Consider the following 18,340-nt stretch of genomic DNA (forward strand, 5'->3'; position numbering starts at 1 on the left):
TGGATTTTATTGTCCATATCATTATCAGCATTTTGGTTGAAGCCATTCAAGAAGTCTCTAGGGAGTTCCAAACTTTCCCACATTTTTCTGTGTTCTTCTGAGCAGACCAAACTTCCCATTTCTGTCTGTTACCCAGTTCTAAAGTCACTTTTACATTTTTAGATGTCTTTTCAGCAGTGCCCCACTCTACTGGTACCAATCTGGTAGCAATACTATATTAGTCTGTTTTCACACTCCTGATAAAGACATAATTGATACTGGGAAATTTACAAAAGAAGGAATTTTAATGAACTTACAGCTCCATATGGCTGGGGAAGCCTCACAGTCATGACAGAATTCAAGGAGGAGCAAGTCACAGCTTACAATGAATGGTAGCAGACAGACAGAGAGAGAGAGAGAGAGAGAGAGAGAGAGAGAGAGAGAGAGAGCGCTTGTGGTTTTTAAAACCATCAGATTTCATGAGACTTACTCACTATCATGAAAAGTGCATGAGTAAGATCCACCCCCATGATTCAATTACCTCCTACTGGGTTCCTTCCGTGACATGAGGGAATTGTGGGAGTTATAATTAAAGATGCAATTTGGGTGGGTACACAGCCAAACCACATCAATCATGAAATCTTTGCTGATGCCTATATCCTGAATAGTATTGCCTAGGTTATCTTCTAGAATATAGCTTTTGGGTTTCCCTTTAAGTCTTCAATCCATCTTGAGTTGATTTTTGTATAAGGTTTAAGAATAGGGTCCAGTTCAATTTTCTGCATATGGCTAGCCAGTTCTCCCATCTCCATTTATTAAATAGGGAATTCTTTCCCCATTGCTTGTTTTTGTCAGGTTTGTTGATGATCAGATGGTTGTAGATGTATATTCTTGTTTCTAAGTTCTCTGTTCTTTTCCAATGGTCTGTCTCTCTGTTTTTGTACCAGTACCATGCAGTTTTGGTTACTGTAGCCTTGTATTAATGGTAGAAGCCAGGTAGTGTGATGCCTCCAGCTTTGTTCTTTTTTCTTAGAATTGTCTTGTCTATTTGGGCTCTTTTTTGGTTCCACTATGAATTTTAAAATAGTTTTTTTTCTAATTCTGTGGAGAATGTCAGTGGTAGTTTAATGGGAATAACACTGAATACATAAATTACTTTCAGCAGACAGGCCATTTTCACAATATTGATTCTATGCATGAGCATGAAATGTTTTTCCATTTGTTTGTGTCCTCTCTGATATCCTTGAGCAGTGGTTTATAGTTCTCCTTGAAGAAATCCTTCACTTCCCTTGTTAGCTGTATTCCTAGGTTTTATATTCTCTTTGTAGTAATTGTGAAGGGGAGTTCATTTGTGATTTGGCTCTCTGTTTGTCTGTTGTTGGTTTATAGTAAAATGCTTGTGATTTTTCGCACATTGATTTTGTATCCTGAGATTTTGCTGAAGTTGCTTATCAGCTTAAGAAGCTTTTGGTTTGAGATATTGGAGTTTTCTAGATATAGGGTCATGTCATCTGCAAACAAGACAACTTTTTTACTGTGTCTCTTCCTCTTTCAATATCATTTATTTCTTTCTCTTGACGGGTTGACCTGGCCAGAAGTTTCATACTATGTTGAATAGGAGTGGTGAGAGAGGGCATGTAAATATTTTATCAAAATATCTTTTTTTTCTGCATACAGAAAGCAGTTTTCATAGATCAAATCTTTTCTTTAGAGGAAAAGATGTCCTTGTCACAGTCTATGAGGTTCTGCAGAATCTGATCTCTTGTCAGATTGTAGAGCTCACTTCTTCCTCTTTCCCAAGTGGCCTGCTACCCGCTCCATGAACACTCCAGGCATATTCCTGTCTAAAGACCATGGCTCCTGCTGTTTCTTCTGCTTCTGAGATATTTCCTGTGACATATGCATGACCTCACTCTCTTACCACATTAAATTCTTTGCTCTAGCATTACTTACTGAAGCCTACCCTCACTATGACTTCTAAATTGTAAATATTTCTCCTGTCTGTGGCACTGACAATGTTCCTTATTCAGTTCAATAGAATTCTCATCACTTACCATATAACAAGTCTATCTAACTATATATCTATCTGCATTGACCTATCCTTCTTTATGTCTATCATCTGTCTTTCTATCCATCTACCTACCTACATGTATCTATCATCTCTCTGTCTTCTATCATCTATCTATGTATCTATGTATCTATCTATATTCTATCTACTTACCTTTCTAGCTTTCATATATTGTTCTATCATCTATCTGTCTAAATCTATCTACATGTCAGCCATCTATCTACCTATCTATTATCTTTCTTTGTATTTCTATCATGTTTTTATGTATTTTCTCTATGTTTCCCATTAGAATGTAAGCACTTCAAGGCCAATACTTTGTCTGATTTTCTGAAGTAGACATTCAATAAATATTTATAGCATGACAATAATTTTAGGAAGATGATCAATTTTTCTAAGAAGTGATCTGTTGTGGATTTTTCTATTTTATCATTTTGTATGCATCTATCCAAATCTAATGGTTTGCCAAGCAATAGGATGTATGAAATTTCTTCTGGCTTCACTCTATTCATTTAAATGCTAATCAAATACCCTTTCAAATCTGAGCTGGATGACTAGTTTTTGGCCCAAACACCAGTGTTTTGCAGATCTTCATCTATGTAGTTTCTGGACTGAAATGTCATGTTCTAATTTTGCCATTCTTACTCACACATTGATATATGGATGACATTAATCACAATAAACTACAGTATGCAATGCCATCAGGATTCTTACCATCTTAGTATGACTTTACATATAAGGTCTCTATCTCTGTGGTTATAGTGAACCACCATGAAACTCTCACTCCTTACTACACAGCTGTTTTCTGACCACTGCCATCTTGGACTCAGTGTGGCATGTGAGAGAGAAGAGGTTGTAAAAAAAAGGTCATATATGATGCCCTCAGAAAGTATCATCCCACAGTAAGGAGAAGGAAAGTGCATTCCCTTCTTCCACCCTTCCACTCTTTCTCCTTTTCTCTCTCCTTCCCTTTTTCCCTCTTCCCTTCTTCCCTTCTCTTCTTCTTTCCATCTCTCCTTTCCTACTTCCTTCCTTCTTCCCTCCCTCCTTCTTTCCTTCCTTCCTTCTTCTCTCCTTCCCTCCTTCCTTCCTTCCTTCCTTTCTTCCTCCCTCCCTCCTTCCTTTCTTCCTTCCTTGCTTCCTTCATTCTTTCCTTCCTTTCTTCTTCCTTCCTCCCTCCTTTTCTTCCTCGCTTCCTTCCTTTCTTCCTTCCTTCTTCCCTCCCTCCCTCTTTCCTCCTTCCCTCCTTCCTTCCTTCCTTGCTTCCTTCCTTTCTTTCTTGCTTCCTTCCTTCCTTCCTTCTTCCCTCCCTCTTTCCTTCCCCCCTCCTTCCTTCCTCCTAGTCCACTAGTGTTATATAAGTAGAGACTTTTTCTAGGTTCTATAACCCTCAGGCCTAATAAGTTCAACTTTGGTGATGCCGGGATTTTTATTTTTTTTTAATTTCATAGACATTTTAGTGGAAGTTGAAAGATACATGTACTTTAATGCAGTTTTACACTGGAAAACAAGCAATATTTTTATAACATTGGTTGAAATCAACCTGGTTACATATTTTTGCAGCAATACTGCAGAACATGGGATAACATCTCGTGTTTCTTCTAGAACAATTTAAAAGCTATAAGCTCTACAACTGGAATGGCTTTTATAATCAGACTGTTTGGCAGTACTTTCATTTCTGACAATTGTGTGTGTTTGTGCTCTATTTTGTTAAAGAAAGAATTTGCCATGTAACACTATAAAACAAATACATCGAATTTTATCTGATACATTTATAATATCTGTGTGGTATAATAGACATTGATCTATCCTTTATTATCATTTTCAAATATATTTCTTAACACTTAAAGTTGTGTGTCTAAAAGCACTCTTTTCTTTAAAGGTGCTATCAGTGCTAAAGCATTCATTGCTGTCCTTCAAGCAACCGAGAGCCATGGACATGTTAAAACTTTACTTCGTGTTTTCTTTGCAGTTCCTGGTGAAAGAGGTATGTATTAACTACACTTTTTTTTTTTTTGTGGGGAAATATCGTTGCTACTATCTGGATTTCTTACCATGCTGTACTAATTGTAGCTTTTGGAACGTTCTATCCAAAGACTGATATTACTTATAAGTGGTATAATTGTAAAAGTTGGGCCATGTAATAGTTACAAATATTTCTTATATTGGCATTGAATACTATTTTAAACTGGTACTTACTAAGTTACTTATTATTTATGTGGTGAGTTGACTCAAACTAATAAATTGCTTTTTGTTCCTTAGGGCTATTTAGATCAAGAAGGTAATCCTATGGGGTTTGCTGGACTTGTATCACATTTGCATTATCATGAACCTTCGAATCTTGTTTTTGTCAGTTTTCTTCTAAGTGGCCTTTTCCATGATCTCTGTCAGCCAACCAGGAAAGGTAAGCTTGAGATTTTATGTATCTATGGAGAGACAGAGTACAAAAATAGCAATAGATTTGTAGAAAACCAACATGGCAGGAATATTTTTCATAAAGAAAATACAATTAATATGTAGATTATTTATAGATCTTCAATTGACAAAATAAATATCTACTCATACATATTATAGGATAGTCAGCTATATTTTATGACACCTATTTAATGCCTTCAAAGTATTAACTTCAGTGATTCCTTGCCTCCAGGAATAATAACATATTAACTAATATACACTTTTCAGAAAATATTTTCTTCTAATTAAATACAATATATGATCATCATAGTAAAAGGATATAGGAAAGCATTAAGTTAAAAATAAAAAATTACTTACAATTACACTATCCACAGTTAATCACTGTTAATATTTGTGAATATTTTCTTCCAATCATATTTGCCTTGACTATTATTGTATAGTATAACCTAAATAGCAGATTTTATATTAATAGTGTAATTTAGAATCATATCTTCCCCTAAAAATACCAAAATTTTACCCAGAATAAGTAAATTTTAAAATGCATTTTATTTAATACATTTTTGTTTAAAATCTTTGATTTTTACATTTAAACACTAGATCTGTAGGGCATTCTTAAAATCACTAAGTAAGATAGACTAACGTGAGAAAAATCTAGGCCAGGAAATAAGGCAATTCGTGTGTGGGATGATTAGGATCCAAATTAGGGTATAGGTAACAAGAACGGAAAAGAAGGCACAGATAAAAACTGTTAGCAGATATATGGTAACTCTTCCATTGCTGTATTTGTCATACATTTTTAATTTCCATGAAATGAAATGTAATATGACATTCCATTTAAACTTGAAAAAACTAGAATGATACCCTTTTATATTTACAAAGAGATACTTTGTTTTCTATAGGCTCAAAACATTTTTCTCAAGACGTTATGGAAAAGCTAATGTTAGTATTGGCACATCTCTTTGGAAGACAGTATTTTCCACCAAAGTTCCAAGATGCTAAATACGAGTTCTATCAATCAAAGGTAAAATGTATGATTCTGATAAAATTTAGTAATGTAAAATCACTAAATAGATCTTACCTAAAATGACTCAGCAGCAGTAAAATTGCAATCAGAGGACAGTTCATTTTGTAGAATAATTTGTTCTTTCTGTAATCAGTGTGATATTTAATCTGTAATTCATGTCTCCCTCTGTAAACCTACCAAAAAGTTCAAGTCTTTGTGAAAAAACACGATCAACATTTTACTCATGTTTTTCATCTGATTGTATCAAATTATAACATCAGGTGACTAAAGAAAATATTTGCTATTTATACATTTAAGTGAAACAACTATCTTTATCGCCAAATATACTGTTCTTTTAGGATCCTTTTACCTTAGGTAGGACTACGGAAGGAAAGTATACGTTGTGAATTATAACATCTTCTCTTAGAAAATATTAGAATAGTTATCTAAGAAACCATTCCTTGACTCACAGAAACGAAAAAACAGAGAAGTACTTTTTCAATTTTATTTGTAACATGCAACATTTTCTTTGGTTATGATTCTCTACCATCAAATCGACATCAAATACTATTACTATTATACTTCCCTAGAATAAAATGGGATTTGCTGGTGTACTAGACAACCGTAGTGAGAAGGTGGTACAGAACAAAACAAAAAGAGTTAATATATATCTTCTAATCCCACGATGTTGGATTACAAATCTTTGCTCTCACAGAATGTCCTCTAGAGCAGTGAACACATGCTCTAATCTATCATCTTCACACTTTTCACTACCCATACATTTTTGAAACAATTATTTAATTGTTCTGTTTAAACAGATTTATATTTAACTTAGAAAATTTAGTATCTCTATTTTGAAAAAAAGATCATGATAAAAATACACTTTTCTGGGTAACAGACAGATCTGCATGAAATGTTGGAGTGCTACACCAAATGACTGAAAAATAGGCCAGACATGGTGACTTATGCCTGTAATCCCAGCACTTTGGGTGTCAACGGTGGGAGGATTGCTTGAGCCCAGGAGTTTGAGGCCAACCTGGGGAACATAGGGAGACCCCATCTCTAAGAAAAAGAAAAAATTAGATAATAATTTATAAAGTCCCGTATATTCAATAAAAACTGAGTAGAGAAAAGGATCTGGGTCTGCCTTCATGGATAGGTTTGTATCCCCTTCAAGACATTTTCGAAGCCATGTAGGACTGGAAAATTAAATAGCAGTTTAGGAACTGTACAGGAAAGAGGGGGATCTTCAGTAGTTTTTTATATTTGAGAAGACTAAGACCAATTAGCCTCGTTCTCAAAATTCCAAGAGAGTCGTGACCTGGAATGACAAAGCAGATATAGAATGAGGCTTATTAAAACTGTACAACAATATCCACTGCAGTCTGCACTTGAATTGAAGTGATCATACTTTCACTTTCTTGGCTACATATGAAAATGGGGGCATTCATTCTGGCGAAAGATAACATCTAAAGCCTGTAAACTCCTTTGAAAACAGTTTCTGGTGCAAAACCAAAACGAAAAATAAAACCTGAAAAGGTGAGTAAGCATGAACATATAACCAATAAGCAAGAAGAAAAGAGGTTGATGATTGTAGACCCATATATGATCCAGACATTAGTGTTAGCACATAAGGACTTTAAGTATGATTAATATGTTTAAGAAAATAGGAGGAGACACAAAAACTGGTAAATGGATGGATATTTTTAGTAGATAATTAGAATGTGTCAAACTAAATGGACATTCTAGAACTGAAAATGCAATATCTTCCTTTCAGAATATGCATTTCAGAAGTTATGATCAGTAAGTTGACAAGTAGCATAACAGAAAGCATCCAAAGTATAGCACAGAGATAAAAGAAATTTAAAAAATCAGACAGCATAAGAAACATGAATCACACTGAAAAAGTTTAATGTATAAATAATGGGAGTCCCAGAAAAAGAAGACGGAGAAAAATGGCCAAAGATATTATCAAAAAGATAATAGCTGGGAATTTTCCAAAGCTGATGAAAGATAGCTCACCATAGTTTTAAAACCCTAGTCAACTTCAGGAAGAATAAATATAGAAAAACACTAAGCTAAAACTGCTTAAAACATAGAGAGAAAATCATAAATCACCTAGGACAGAAATAAAGTGACACATTTCCTTCTAAGAAGCAATAATGAGAATGATAGATCTCTTTTTAATCAAAATAATGGAAGCTAGTGGACAATGGTGCAATATTTTGTTGTTGTTGATTCAGATATTTTATATGCAAATACACACATTCATCAGATATACACATACATAAACTCTTGGTAATACATAACTAGAAACACATTAAACATACTATTTGCTTTTTTATATTTATATCAAAGATACTTTTTCAGATGACCACATATGAATTTTTTAGGGGGATTTTTAAAAATTTCAGTAGTTTTTTGGGAAGCAGTAGGCATGAAGACAGGACCAATAAGCAGGAAGAAAAGAGGTTGATAATTGTAGCTACATAAATGATCCAGATGTTAGTGTTAACATATAAGGACTTTAAGTGTGATTAATACGTTCAAGAAAATAGGAGGGGAGGCAAAATTGATGAAACGATTTTATCAATTTTGATTAAATTGGTTTGGTTACACGTGTAAGTTCTTTAGTGGTGGTTTCTGAGATTTCGGTGCACCCATCATCCAAGCAGTGTACACTGCACCCAATGTGTCGTCTTTCATCCCTCACCCCCTCGCACCTTTTCCCATGAGTCCCCAAAGTCCGTTGTATCATTTTTATGCCTTTGTGTCCTCAGAGCTCAGCTCTCATTTATATAAGAGAAAAATGGTCTCATTTATACTGAGAATAACGGTCTCCAACTCTATGTAGGTTGCTGTGAATGCCATTATTTCATTTCTATTTATGTCTGAGTAGTATTCCATAATATGTATGTAAGACATTTTCTTTATCTACTCGTTGATTGGTGGGCAATTAGGCTGGCTCCATGTTTTTCCAATTGCAAATTGTGCTGCCGTAACCATGCCTGTGCAAGTATCTTTTTTGTATAAAGACTTATTTTCCTCTGGGTAGGTACCCAGTAGTGGGATTGCTGGATCAAATGGTAGATCTACTTTTAGTTTGTTAAGGAATCTCCACACTGTTTTCCATGGTGGTTTTACCACTTTACAATTTCACTGGCAGTATAAAAGCATTTCCTTTTCACCACATCCATGCTGACGTCTATCATTTTTTGATTTTTTGATTATGGCCATTCTTGCAGAAGTAAAATGGCATTGCATTGTGGTTTTGATTTGCATTTCCACGATAATTAGTCATTTTAAGCATTTTTTTCATAAGTTTGTTGGCCATTTGTATATTTTCTTTTGAGAATTGTCTATTCATGTCCTTAGCTCACTTTTTGTTGGGATTGTTTTTTTGTTGCTGATTTGAGTTCCTTGTAGATTCTGTGTATTTAGTCCTTTGTTGGATGCGTAGTTTGCAAAGATTTTCTCCCACTCTGTGGGTTGTCTGCTTACTCTGCTGATTACCTCTTTTGCTGTGCAGACAGTTTTTAATTTAATTAAGTCCCATCTATTTATCTTTGTTTTGGTTGCATTTTCTTTTGGGATCTTGGTCATGAAGCCTTTGTCTAAGCCAATGTCTAGAAAATTTTTTTCCAATGTTATCTTCTAGAATTTTTATGCTTTCGGGTCTTAGATTTAAATCTTCTATCCATCTTGTATTGATTTTTGTATAAGGTGAGAGAAGGATTCAGTTTCATTTGGCTACATGTGGCTTGCCCAACTATCCCAGGACCATTTGTTAAATAGGATATCCTTTCCTCACTTTATGCTTTCATTTGCTTTGTCAACGATAGTTGGCTGTAAGTGTTTGCCTTTATTTCTGTGTTTTTTATTCTGTTCCATTGGTCTATGTGTCTATTTTTCTGCCAGTACCTTGTGGTTTGGTGACTGTAATGGTATAGTATAGTTTGAAGTCAGGTAATATGATGTCTCCAGATTTGTTCTTTTTGCTCAGTTTTGCTTTGGCTATGTGGGCTTTTTTTTCTTTTGTTCCATATGAATTTTAGGATTGTGTTTTCTAGCTCTATTAAGAATAATCATGGTAATTTGATGGGAATTGTATTGAATTTGTAGATTGCTTTTGGCAGTATGGTCATTTTCACAATATTGATTTTACCCATACATGAGCATGTTTCAGTTTGTTTGTGATGTCTATTATTCCTTTCAGCAGTGTTTTGTAGTTTCCCTTGTAGAGGTCTTTCATCTCCTGGCTAGGTATATTTCTAAGTATTTTATTTTATTTATTTATTTTTGCAGCTATTGTAAAAGGGGTTGAGTTTTTGATTTGATTCTCAGCTTGGTCACTGTTGGTATATGGCACAGTTATTTATTTGTGTACATTAATATTGTATCCTGAAACTTAACCAAATTCATCAATCAGCTCTAGAAGCTTTTTGAATGAGAGTCTTTTTCAAAATGCTTTTGAATGCATTTCCCCCGGGAATGTTTTCAACTTTTCCCTGTAAAGTATAATGTTGGCTGTGAGTTTGTTGTAGATGACTTTTATTACCTTAAGATATGTCCCGTCTATGTCAATTTTGCTGAGGGATTTAATCATAAAGAGATGCTGGATTTTGTCAAATGCTTTCTCTGCATCTGTTTAGATGACTATGTGATTTTTAATTCTGTTTATGTGGTGTATCACATTTATTAACCTGCATGTGTTAAACCATCCCTGCATCCCTAGTATGAAACCCACTTGATCATCTTGATCATGATGGATTATCTTTCTGATATGCTGTTGGATTCTGTTAGCTACTATTTTGTTGAGGATTTTTGCGTTTACATTCCTCAGAGATACTGGTCTGTGGTTTTCTTTTTTGTTGTTGTTGTTATGTCATTTCCTGGTTTGGATATTAAGATACTTCTCTTTCATGAATATGAGTGAAAAAATAATTAACAAATTGTTAGCAAAATGAATCCAGTGAGAGTTTAAAAAATGCTCACAACTAAGTGAGATTTATTCTAGGCATGCAAATGTACTTTGTCTCATTGCTTGCTATTCAAATGTGTCACTAAGAGTCTTTAAAATATTTGTAAGTCTAATGCTATTTGAGGGCACACTTCTATTTAAAAGTGGTTTTGATTCAGTATGTTAAAATATATTTTTAAGGGTAAAGAATAAGATATTTGTTTTTGTAGTAGCAAATAGAAACAGAAGATGAATTTACCTGAATTTCACCAGTGAAAAATAAAACAATGACATTATTGAATAAATATTAATAGATAACTATAGAATTATATTGCCATGTTCTTTACCTTTTTTATTCCAAAGATTCAGTTTTGAAAGAAAGTAAATAGATCTCCCTGAAAATTATTTGGCTTCTAGGTGTTCCTTGATGATCTCCCTGAGGATTTCAGTGATGCTTTAGATGAGTATAACAGGAAAGTTATGGAGAACTTTTCCACTTTCCTACAAATTGTTTCCAAACTGGCTGATATGAATCAGGAGTATCAACTCCCATTGTCAAAAATCAGTAAGTATATTTTACCTCTATTTTGAAAAAGATTTGAAGAATAAATAATCTTGTCTAAGCATAATTTATTCTCAAAGAAGAGTGGAACCCCATTATCCTGCATTTAAGTGAGGAGATTCCTTTTGCTTTCTAAAGAAAAAAATTGTGCATAAAAGGGAAAAAGAGATGGAAACTAAGTAGGGCCATTTATAACCATCTTGTTAAGTGTTGCTTCAGGGTCAAGCCTGGAAAATACAGTAAGTCATCTATGAGATAAAGAGAAACTAGAGACTAATTCTGTTACTCTGTCTTGAGAGGAACTATGCTTAGTGTTCATAAACATAGACTCTGAGCATCTTTCCTGGTTCCAAACTCTGGCTGTGACTTATTAGCTGTGAGATCTTGAGTGAGAGACTCCACACTCATGCTTTAGTTTTCTGAAAAGACATATGAGAAAGGGAATACATTATCTACCTAGCTTTGATGAGTGTTAAATAATCAATTTACTATATATGAAGATTTTAAAATAATGTTTATCATATGGTTAACACTCTTAGCATTTGCTCTTCTCATGAGCTAATAGATGGAAGCCCTCTAAGGTAAAATGGACACGAAAAAGTGAACATCACAGATGGGGTGAGATTGGAGTCTGTTAATATTTTGCCTCAGTTACAAATTAGAGCCCAGTTTGAATGTCTGATCTATTTTACATTTATAAGGATATAAATGAAAAATATTTTTTATTCTCATGCACTACTTCCAAACGTACCAATAGTGGCTGTATGGTTTCAAGAAAGATTCTGAAGCCAAATCTGAGTGCAGTAAGAAAAAGTACAAAGGTAATAACTATAATTCTCTGATAAGAGTACAATTTAAATTTAGTCTTTCATTTCTTATTGATTAAAGCAACTAAAATGTAATACAAATTTTTATAATAGTGATACGAACATTAATAGCCAACTTGCATTTAATGTGTTCTGTGCCAAGCTATGCTACTTACCTTATGTGATATAACTTACAAAACATTTCAGTCTTCATTACATGAAGCTGAATGGCTCCCCTTGTAACATGGTCTAGAGAAAGTATCTGGGGTTTGACAATTTGGCTGAGTTCAAAACTAATCTATTTCTAACTATTATGGTCAGAATTCACAGGTAAAGAGTGTGAAGACTCCCAACTCATATCTCATTTGATGAGCTGCAAGGAAGGAAGAGTAGCAATTTCACCATTTGTTTGTCTGTCTGGGAACTTTGATGGTGATTTGCTTCAACTGGAAACTCCAAACCATGTAAGTGAAGAATGGGTTTTATTAATAAAAGATGTTTGAGAAAGAATGGATTTATGTTGCTAGGCAGCTTAGAAAGAACTTCAAATTTCCCTGATTAAAAAGGAAAGAAAAAATCTGGACATATCAACAGATATTGTTGCTCTTGAAGCCAGTATGATTTCACTTTCTCAGAACTGGCCTGAGGACACTACTCAGGAGTTTCCAGGCACTACTACTTTTCTTCCATCTCTGAAGATTCTACTAATATTGACACAGGTTTGCTATGAAAGTAGCACATAAAACTGTCTTCAAGCTGTCTCAGTACTGCTATAAATGCTGTGAATACTGCTTATATTCTGCATCCATGATGCCTAAAATGGAATGCAAAGAGCTAGACACATCTCGAAGATCCTGGATAATTCATATGAATGTTGAAACTTGTTGAAATTTAATTTATATTTTAATACAAAATTTGAGGAAAATGTTTTTATTACATTTGATGTTATGGATTGATATTGGTGTCTCAACTCTATTTTATTCCAAAATCATAGTCCTCTATCACTTAATTTTGAAAATGATATACACCTTGTGCATTTTAAATAAGCACATATATTTTTATCCTAAATTTAAATACTTCCTAATGATATAATTTTTAGTTTCAAATAAATGTTGGTATGCTGAAACCAATGAATTATTCTTTTAATTGTATAAAATGGAGTGTCAACAAGAAAGTGTTTTTACACCCATGGTCATTAAGTTAAAAACAAGTCAGGAAAAACTTTTTATAAGGATTTATAAATTTGCAGTTATTAACTCACATTTCTTTTTTTCATATTCCCTCACATAATTTACCTTACCTAACTCACTTTATACAAATTTACTTTACTAGAATAAATTATAACCTCTTAAATTGTTTTGCTTTTATTATTTATTATATTTTAATATAATGTTAAATATACATACAAATACATACTTTTATAGCACATAGATAAGCTATAAAGCCTCAAACTAAATGGGCACCATGTACTAAGGATATGTATGCTACTCCCACATTTAATTTTCTTGTCTTCTTCTTCCCCCAGGCCATCAACCTTTCTAAACTTAGTGTTTTTCATTTTCCTTTTTAAAAACTACATATCAGAAACTCCCTTTTTATATTTGTTTGCTTGAATTTTATGAAAAGTAAAGTAATAGTTACTTCAGTCTCCTAGAAGTCACTTTTATTTAAATTCAATGCTATGCCTTAAAGTTTATCCCTGTTATAACGTCAAACTGTCCTTTACTTTTACTACTTAATAATACTTTATAGTGTGAATATCAAAGAGCCTTTTGGTCTATTGTCCTGTTTTGAATGGTTGTGTTTCTTTCCAGTCTTTGCTATCACACAAAGGGTTGCTATGGATGTCTGGTGCATATATGCAATAGTTTCTCTTAGGTATTGATTTTCTGGGTTAAAATAACTTTCTGAGTCAGATAGGAATAAGAATATTCAACTATTAAACTTTTCAAGTGACTACCAACTCATTTACAAAGTAGTTGTACCAATTTACACTCATACTAACATTTTGCTAGAGTTCTGTTGATCCCATACAGTATAGTTTGCCAAAAAAAGAACACACATGACAAATCATGCTGCCATGCATGTACCTATGCAACAATCTTGCATGTTCTTCACATGTACCCCAAAACCTAAAATGCAATTTAAAAAAATATTGCCTACCAAAAAACAACAGTTAGACAGCAAACACTTCATCAGCAATAATGGATGCCTAGAAGATAATGGAGTTATAAGTTCAAAATGTTAGGAGAAAAGAATGAAAAAGCCAGGACTCCCTACCCAGCTAAGCAATCATAAAGAATGAAAGCAAAATAAAAACATATTAAAATCTATAGTGACTATGTTCCACTAATAGACTCTTAGTAAAGAACTGATATATCACAGAATGTACTTCAGAAAGAAGATTCCAAAGAAGGAAGCAAGACAGACTGGTGGTCATAGAAATTGACCATAATTTATTTATTTATAATCAGTAATTGGTTGCATTTGATAATAAGATATATTATCAAATGCAGCCAATTACTGATTATAAATATATATATTTATATTTATAATATAAATATATCTGTTTATATTTATAATATAAATATATCTGTTTATATTTATAATATAAATATATCTGTTTATATTTATAATATAAATATATCTGTTTATATTTATAATATAAATATATCTGTTTATATTATTAATATAAATATATCTTATCAAATGCATCCAATTACTGATTATAAACAAATTATGATTAAAAGTGATTATGATGAAAAGAAAAGTGGCAACATGGATGAACCTTGAAAACATTATGCTAAGTGAAAGAAGCCAGAAACAAAACCACACATTCTATCAATCATTCCATTTACATCAAATGCTTAGAACAGACAAATCTAGAGACAGAAAGTAGATGAGTGGTTGCCTAGGACTGGGGCAACAGAGAAGAGAGTGGGAAGCAGGCCAGCACTGTTGGTGAGTACAGGATTCCTTTTAAGGGGGACAAAAGTGCTGTAAAATTAGACTGTGGTAATGGTTGCACAACTCTGAATATACTAAAAAAATTGACTTGCACACTTTAAATGGGTGAATTGTATAGTATGTGTATTATATCTCAATTAAATCATTCTAAAAAGTGGAAAAAAAAAACAGACATGGAAAAACTGGTTTGCCTTCTCGTTTTCACTTTACTTCTTTTTGTCCCTCCTCCTTCTTCCTCCTTTTTTTTTTTTTTTTTTTTAATTTAGGTAATTGGGTTCCAAAGATTGTTAGAATTCAGTTGAATTATTTTCTTGTGATGTATAAGCCTCTAGCTGATTGATACTCTGTTTACAAGTAAATTTCTACCACCAATAAGGAGAATAAAATGATGTTACGTTTTCTTTCCTAGCAAGTGTGTCTATAGTCTAGTGGGTGGTTGGTTGAAAGTGTTATCAGTATTTTGTGGAGGCAATAATCTTTATGGGGTGGAGCTGAGCCTCTCTCCAGGCTTGCTTAGGATGGTGCTACTACCATGTGTGGGTAAGACGCCCTCTTCTTTCACAGCAAAGAATGGGCTTTAAAAATGGTGACTAAAGGATGTAACTACAAAGCACCACATAAGAAATTATAAACTTTCTTTATACACGAATAATACATGAAGGAGAATCGTATTTTCTCAGGTTACTCTAGGCACAATCGGCGTCAATTGCTCTCAGGCTCCAGTGCTGTTGTCACAGAGATTTGATAACCGAGGAAGGAAAATGCCACTTAATGCCTATGCCCTGGATTTCTACAAACATGGCTCCTTGCTAGGATTAGTCCAGGATAACAGGTATGTCCTCTCTGTCTATGTCTCTCTGTCCCCCTGTCTCCATCCCTAATGAATTAATTTAATGAATTTTAAGGAAGAATCCTCATTACAGTTTCAAGTATAGTTTAAATCATGCTAAATATATGAGATTTTTTTGGAGACTAATGGCAAGAGAGAATAACAAATTCAGTATTATTTTTGTTTGTGGTTTTCCAGCAAAATTTTGATACTTAGGCCGGCTCACATGACATAATGCTGTACTCTAAAGATATAAATATCTCCATATGCTCATAGATATATTTTTATTTATTACTATCCTATTTATTCATTAATATAAATTTTAAAACAATAAATAATAACAAATAATGCCTTGCTCTCCAACATTTGAGAAGAGTAGATATAGGACTGAGTACATAACAATTGTTTTAGTTCTGTGGCAGGAAAAACGTTTTCAAAAATAGTAACCAGGAGTAAACACTCTTGAATTTACCTAGGATGAAGAAATTGACTTGGACCACAGTCATGGGGTGGGGGATTCTGTCACACCAAAGCAGGAAACCTATTTATTTTTTTGAGATGGATTCTCGCTCTGTCACCAGGCTGAAGTACAGTGGTGCGATCTTGGCTCACTGCATCTTCCGCCTCCCAGGTTCAAGTGATTCTCCTGTCTCAGCCTCCCAAGTAACTGGGACTAACTGGGACTACAGGTGCACACCACCACACCCGGCTAATTTTTGTATTTTAAGTAGAGTCGGAGTTTCACCATGTTGGCCAGGATGACCTCAATCTCTTGACCTTGTGATCTCTCCCCGTTAGCCTCCCAAAGTGCTGGGTTTCTAGGAGTGAGCTACAGTACCCAGCCACCAATTTACTTTTTACGTAAAATTTTGAGCAATCTTTACTGAATTAAGGTGTTAAGAAATTCTGACAATCTTCAAAGATGTCGAGCACTGTTTTGAAAAAAAGTGACTCATTGTGAATAAAGCAGCTAAGACATTAGTAAATAATACATCTGTTTCTTTGGAGTCTCTAGTTCCAATTTACCCTGCTGAGTTTTAATTTTCTATTTTAGTTATCTCCTGAGATGTCCAGCCTCGTATTTTTATTATCTATGGTTGTGAAATTTCACTTCTTGAATTCGTAATCACCATTGCCATAGATTAAATCAATATCTGGGAGTCTGTGGCAGAAATGATTATGGGAAATAGATCTTGACAGACAAAGTAGCCTATCAATAAATCCAACATTTAAATATGAAATGACATGTTCTTTAAAGTTTTGTGTTATTAATTTTTAAAATGTTATCTTGCTTAGGATGAATGAAGGAGATGCTTATTACTTGTTGAAGGATTTTGCACTCACCCTTAAATCTATCAGGTGTGTTGTGTATTTAAATACTGATTTTAGAGTTTTTAATAATTTATTTATAATTTGAAAAATGTTGAACCCTTACTATAAGCCATGTACATGAAAGCGCCTTTAAGCTTCTTATGTGCGATGCAGTTCGGCTCCCCAAAAGCTCTGCAGAATGTCTCCTCAACACCTGTTGCATTATGTCTATAATAGAATTAATTCCAATGTCTATCTGAGATTAAGTTTCATCCAGACTAGAGTCTCAGCCCCAGGCATCATGCACTGACAGGCAGCAATAGTTTTGCATACTTCACTGACTCCTGGATCCTTGTATTCTCAATTGCCACAAGCAATGTGTGTCAAGGACATGATATTTCAGAGGGCTCCTTAGGGCTCCATCAGGTCTCTGGTTTATATTCTGTTATATACTTTGACTTTCTTGTTTTCTCCAGTGTTTTCTCCAGGCTCCATCTGACTCTAATCTCTCATATTGGCCTCCTATTTTCATCTTTAACAAAACCTAGTAGGGTCCCAAGCAATACCAAACTTTATTTGGGTACCCCATTCTTAGGCTCAATTGACCATCTAATGTTGCTTAGTTAAATGTCCATCTTTCCGAAGCCTTCAATCTGGATGCATCTCAATAGTTTATGGGTGTTTCTTTGTCCTGTCACTTTTTATATATTTAATTTGACACACATCTCTCCATTATTAGGTTCTTGCTAATCAAGTCTTGTTTTATATCTTGGATCTGAGCAGAATTAGGCCTGTTTGGACTTTTCATACAGAGAGTAAAACTTTTGGGAGCAGAAGGAAACTGGTTTGTCCACTTGTATTATCTTTAGATAGGGTATTCTTTGAGTGGCTTGTGGTTACTCAAGTTATAATCTCCAGAGCAGCCTAAGAAACTCCACAGACTTGGAAGCTGTCTCTAAGGCTTGGCCGAGGAAATCACTCATTTATACATCATCTAGGAAGTATTGAAGCATTATTGGTATGAGACACACTTCTAAGTATGTGAGCTATAAAGGATCATCAAAAAACATTTTTTTTTCAAGATGGAGTCTTCCTCTGTTGCCCAGGCTGGAGTGCAGTGGCACCATCTTGGCTCACTGCAGCCTCTGCCTCCTTGGTTCAAGCAGTTCTCCTGCATCAGCCTCCCGAGCAGCTGGGACTACAGGTGCCCATCACCACGCCTGGATAATTTTTTTGTATTTTTAGTAGAGACAGGGTTTCACCCTGTTGCCCAGGCTTGTCTCGAAATTCCTAAACTCAGGCAATCTGCCTGCCTCGGCCTCCTAGAGTGCTAGGATTACAGGTGTGAGCCACCATGCCCTGCCAAAGGATCATTTAATTGATATACCTGCTTAAAAAAAAAAAAAAACAAACAAACAAACTCTTACACTGTAGTGAAAGAAG

General features: G+C 34.2%; 1 protein-coding gene across 3 annotated transcripts in view; it reads left to right on the forward strand.

The window, feature by feature from the left end:
- Window positions 1-18,340, forward strand: part of LOC101050820 (DExD/H-box helicase 60) — a 258,453-nt gene that overhangs the window by 237,488 nt on the left and 2,625 nt on the right. For all 3 annotated transcript variants that reach the window (XM_074397006.1, XM_039479162.2, XM_074396999.1), the window contains 7 exons: window positions 3,927-4,031; window positions 4,307-4,448; window positions 5,359-5,480; window positions 10,840-10,987; window positions 12,112-12,254; window positions 15,438-15,589; window positions 16,883-16,945. In XM_074397006.1, coding sequence (XP_074253107.1) covers window positions 3,927-4,031; window positions 4,307-4,448; window positions 5,359-5,480; window positions 10,840-10,987; window positions 12,112-12,254; window positions 15,438-15,589; window positions 16,883-16,945 — 875 coding nt within the window. The remainder of the gene's footprint in view (window positions 1-3,926; window positions 4,032-4,306; window positions 4,449-5,358; window positions 5,481-10,839; window positions 10,988-12,111; window positions 12,255-15,437; window positions 15,590-16,882; window positions 16,946-18,340) is intronic.

Source organism: Saimiri boliviensis, chromosome 3 (assembly GCF_048565385.1).
Source record: "Saimiri boliviensis isolate mSaiBol1 chromosome 3, mSaiBol1.pri, whole genome shotgun sequence".
Lineage (NCBI taxonomy): Eukaryota > Metazoa > Chordata > Mammalia > Primates > Cebidae > Saimiri > Saimiri boliviensis.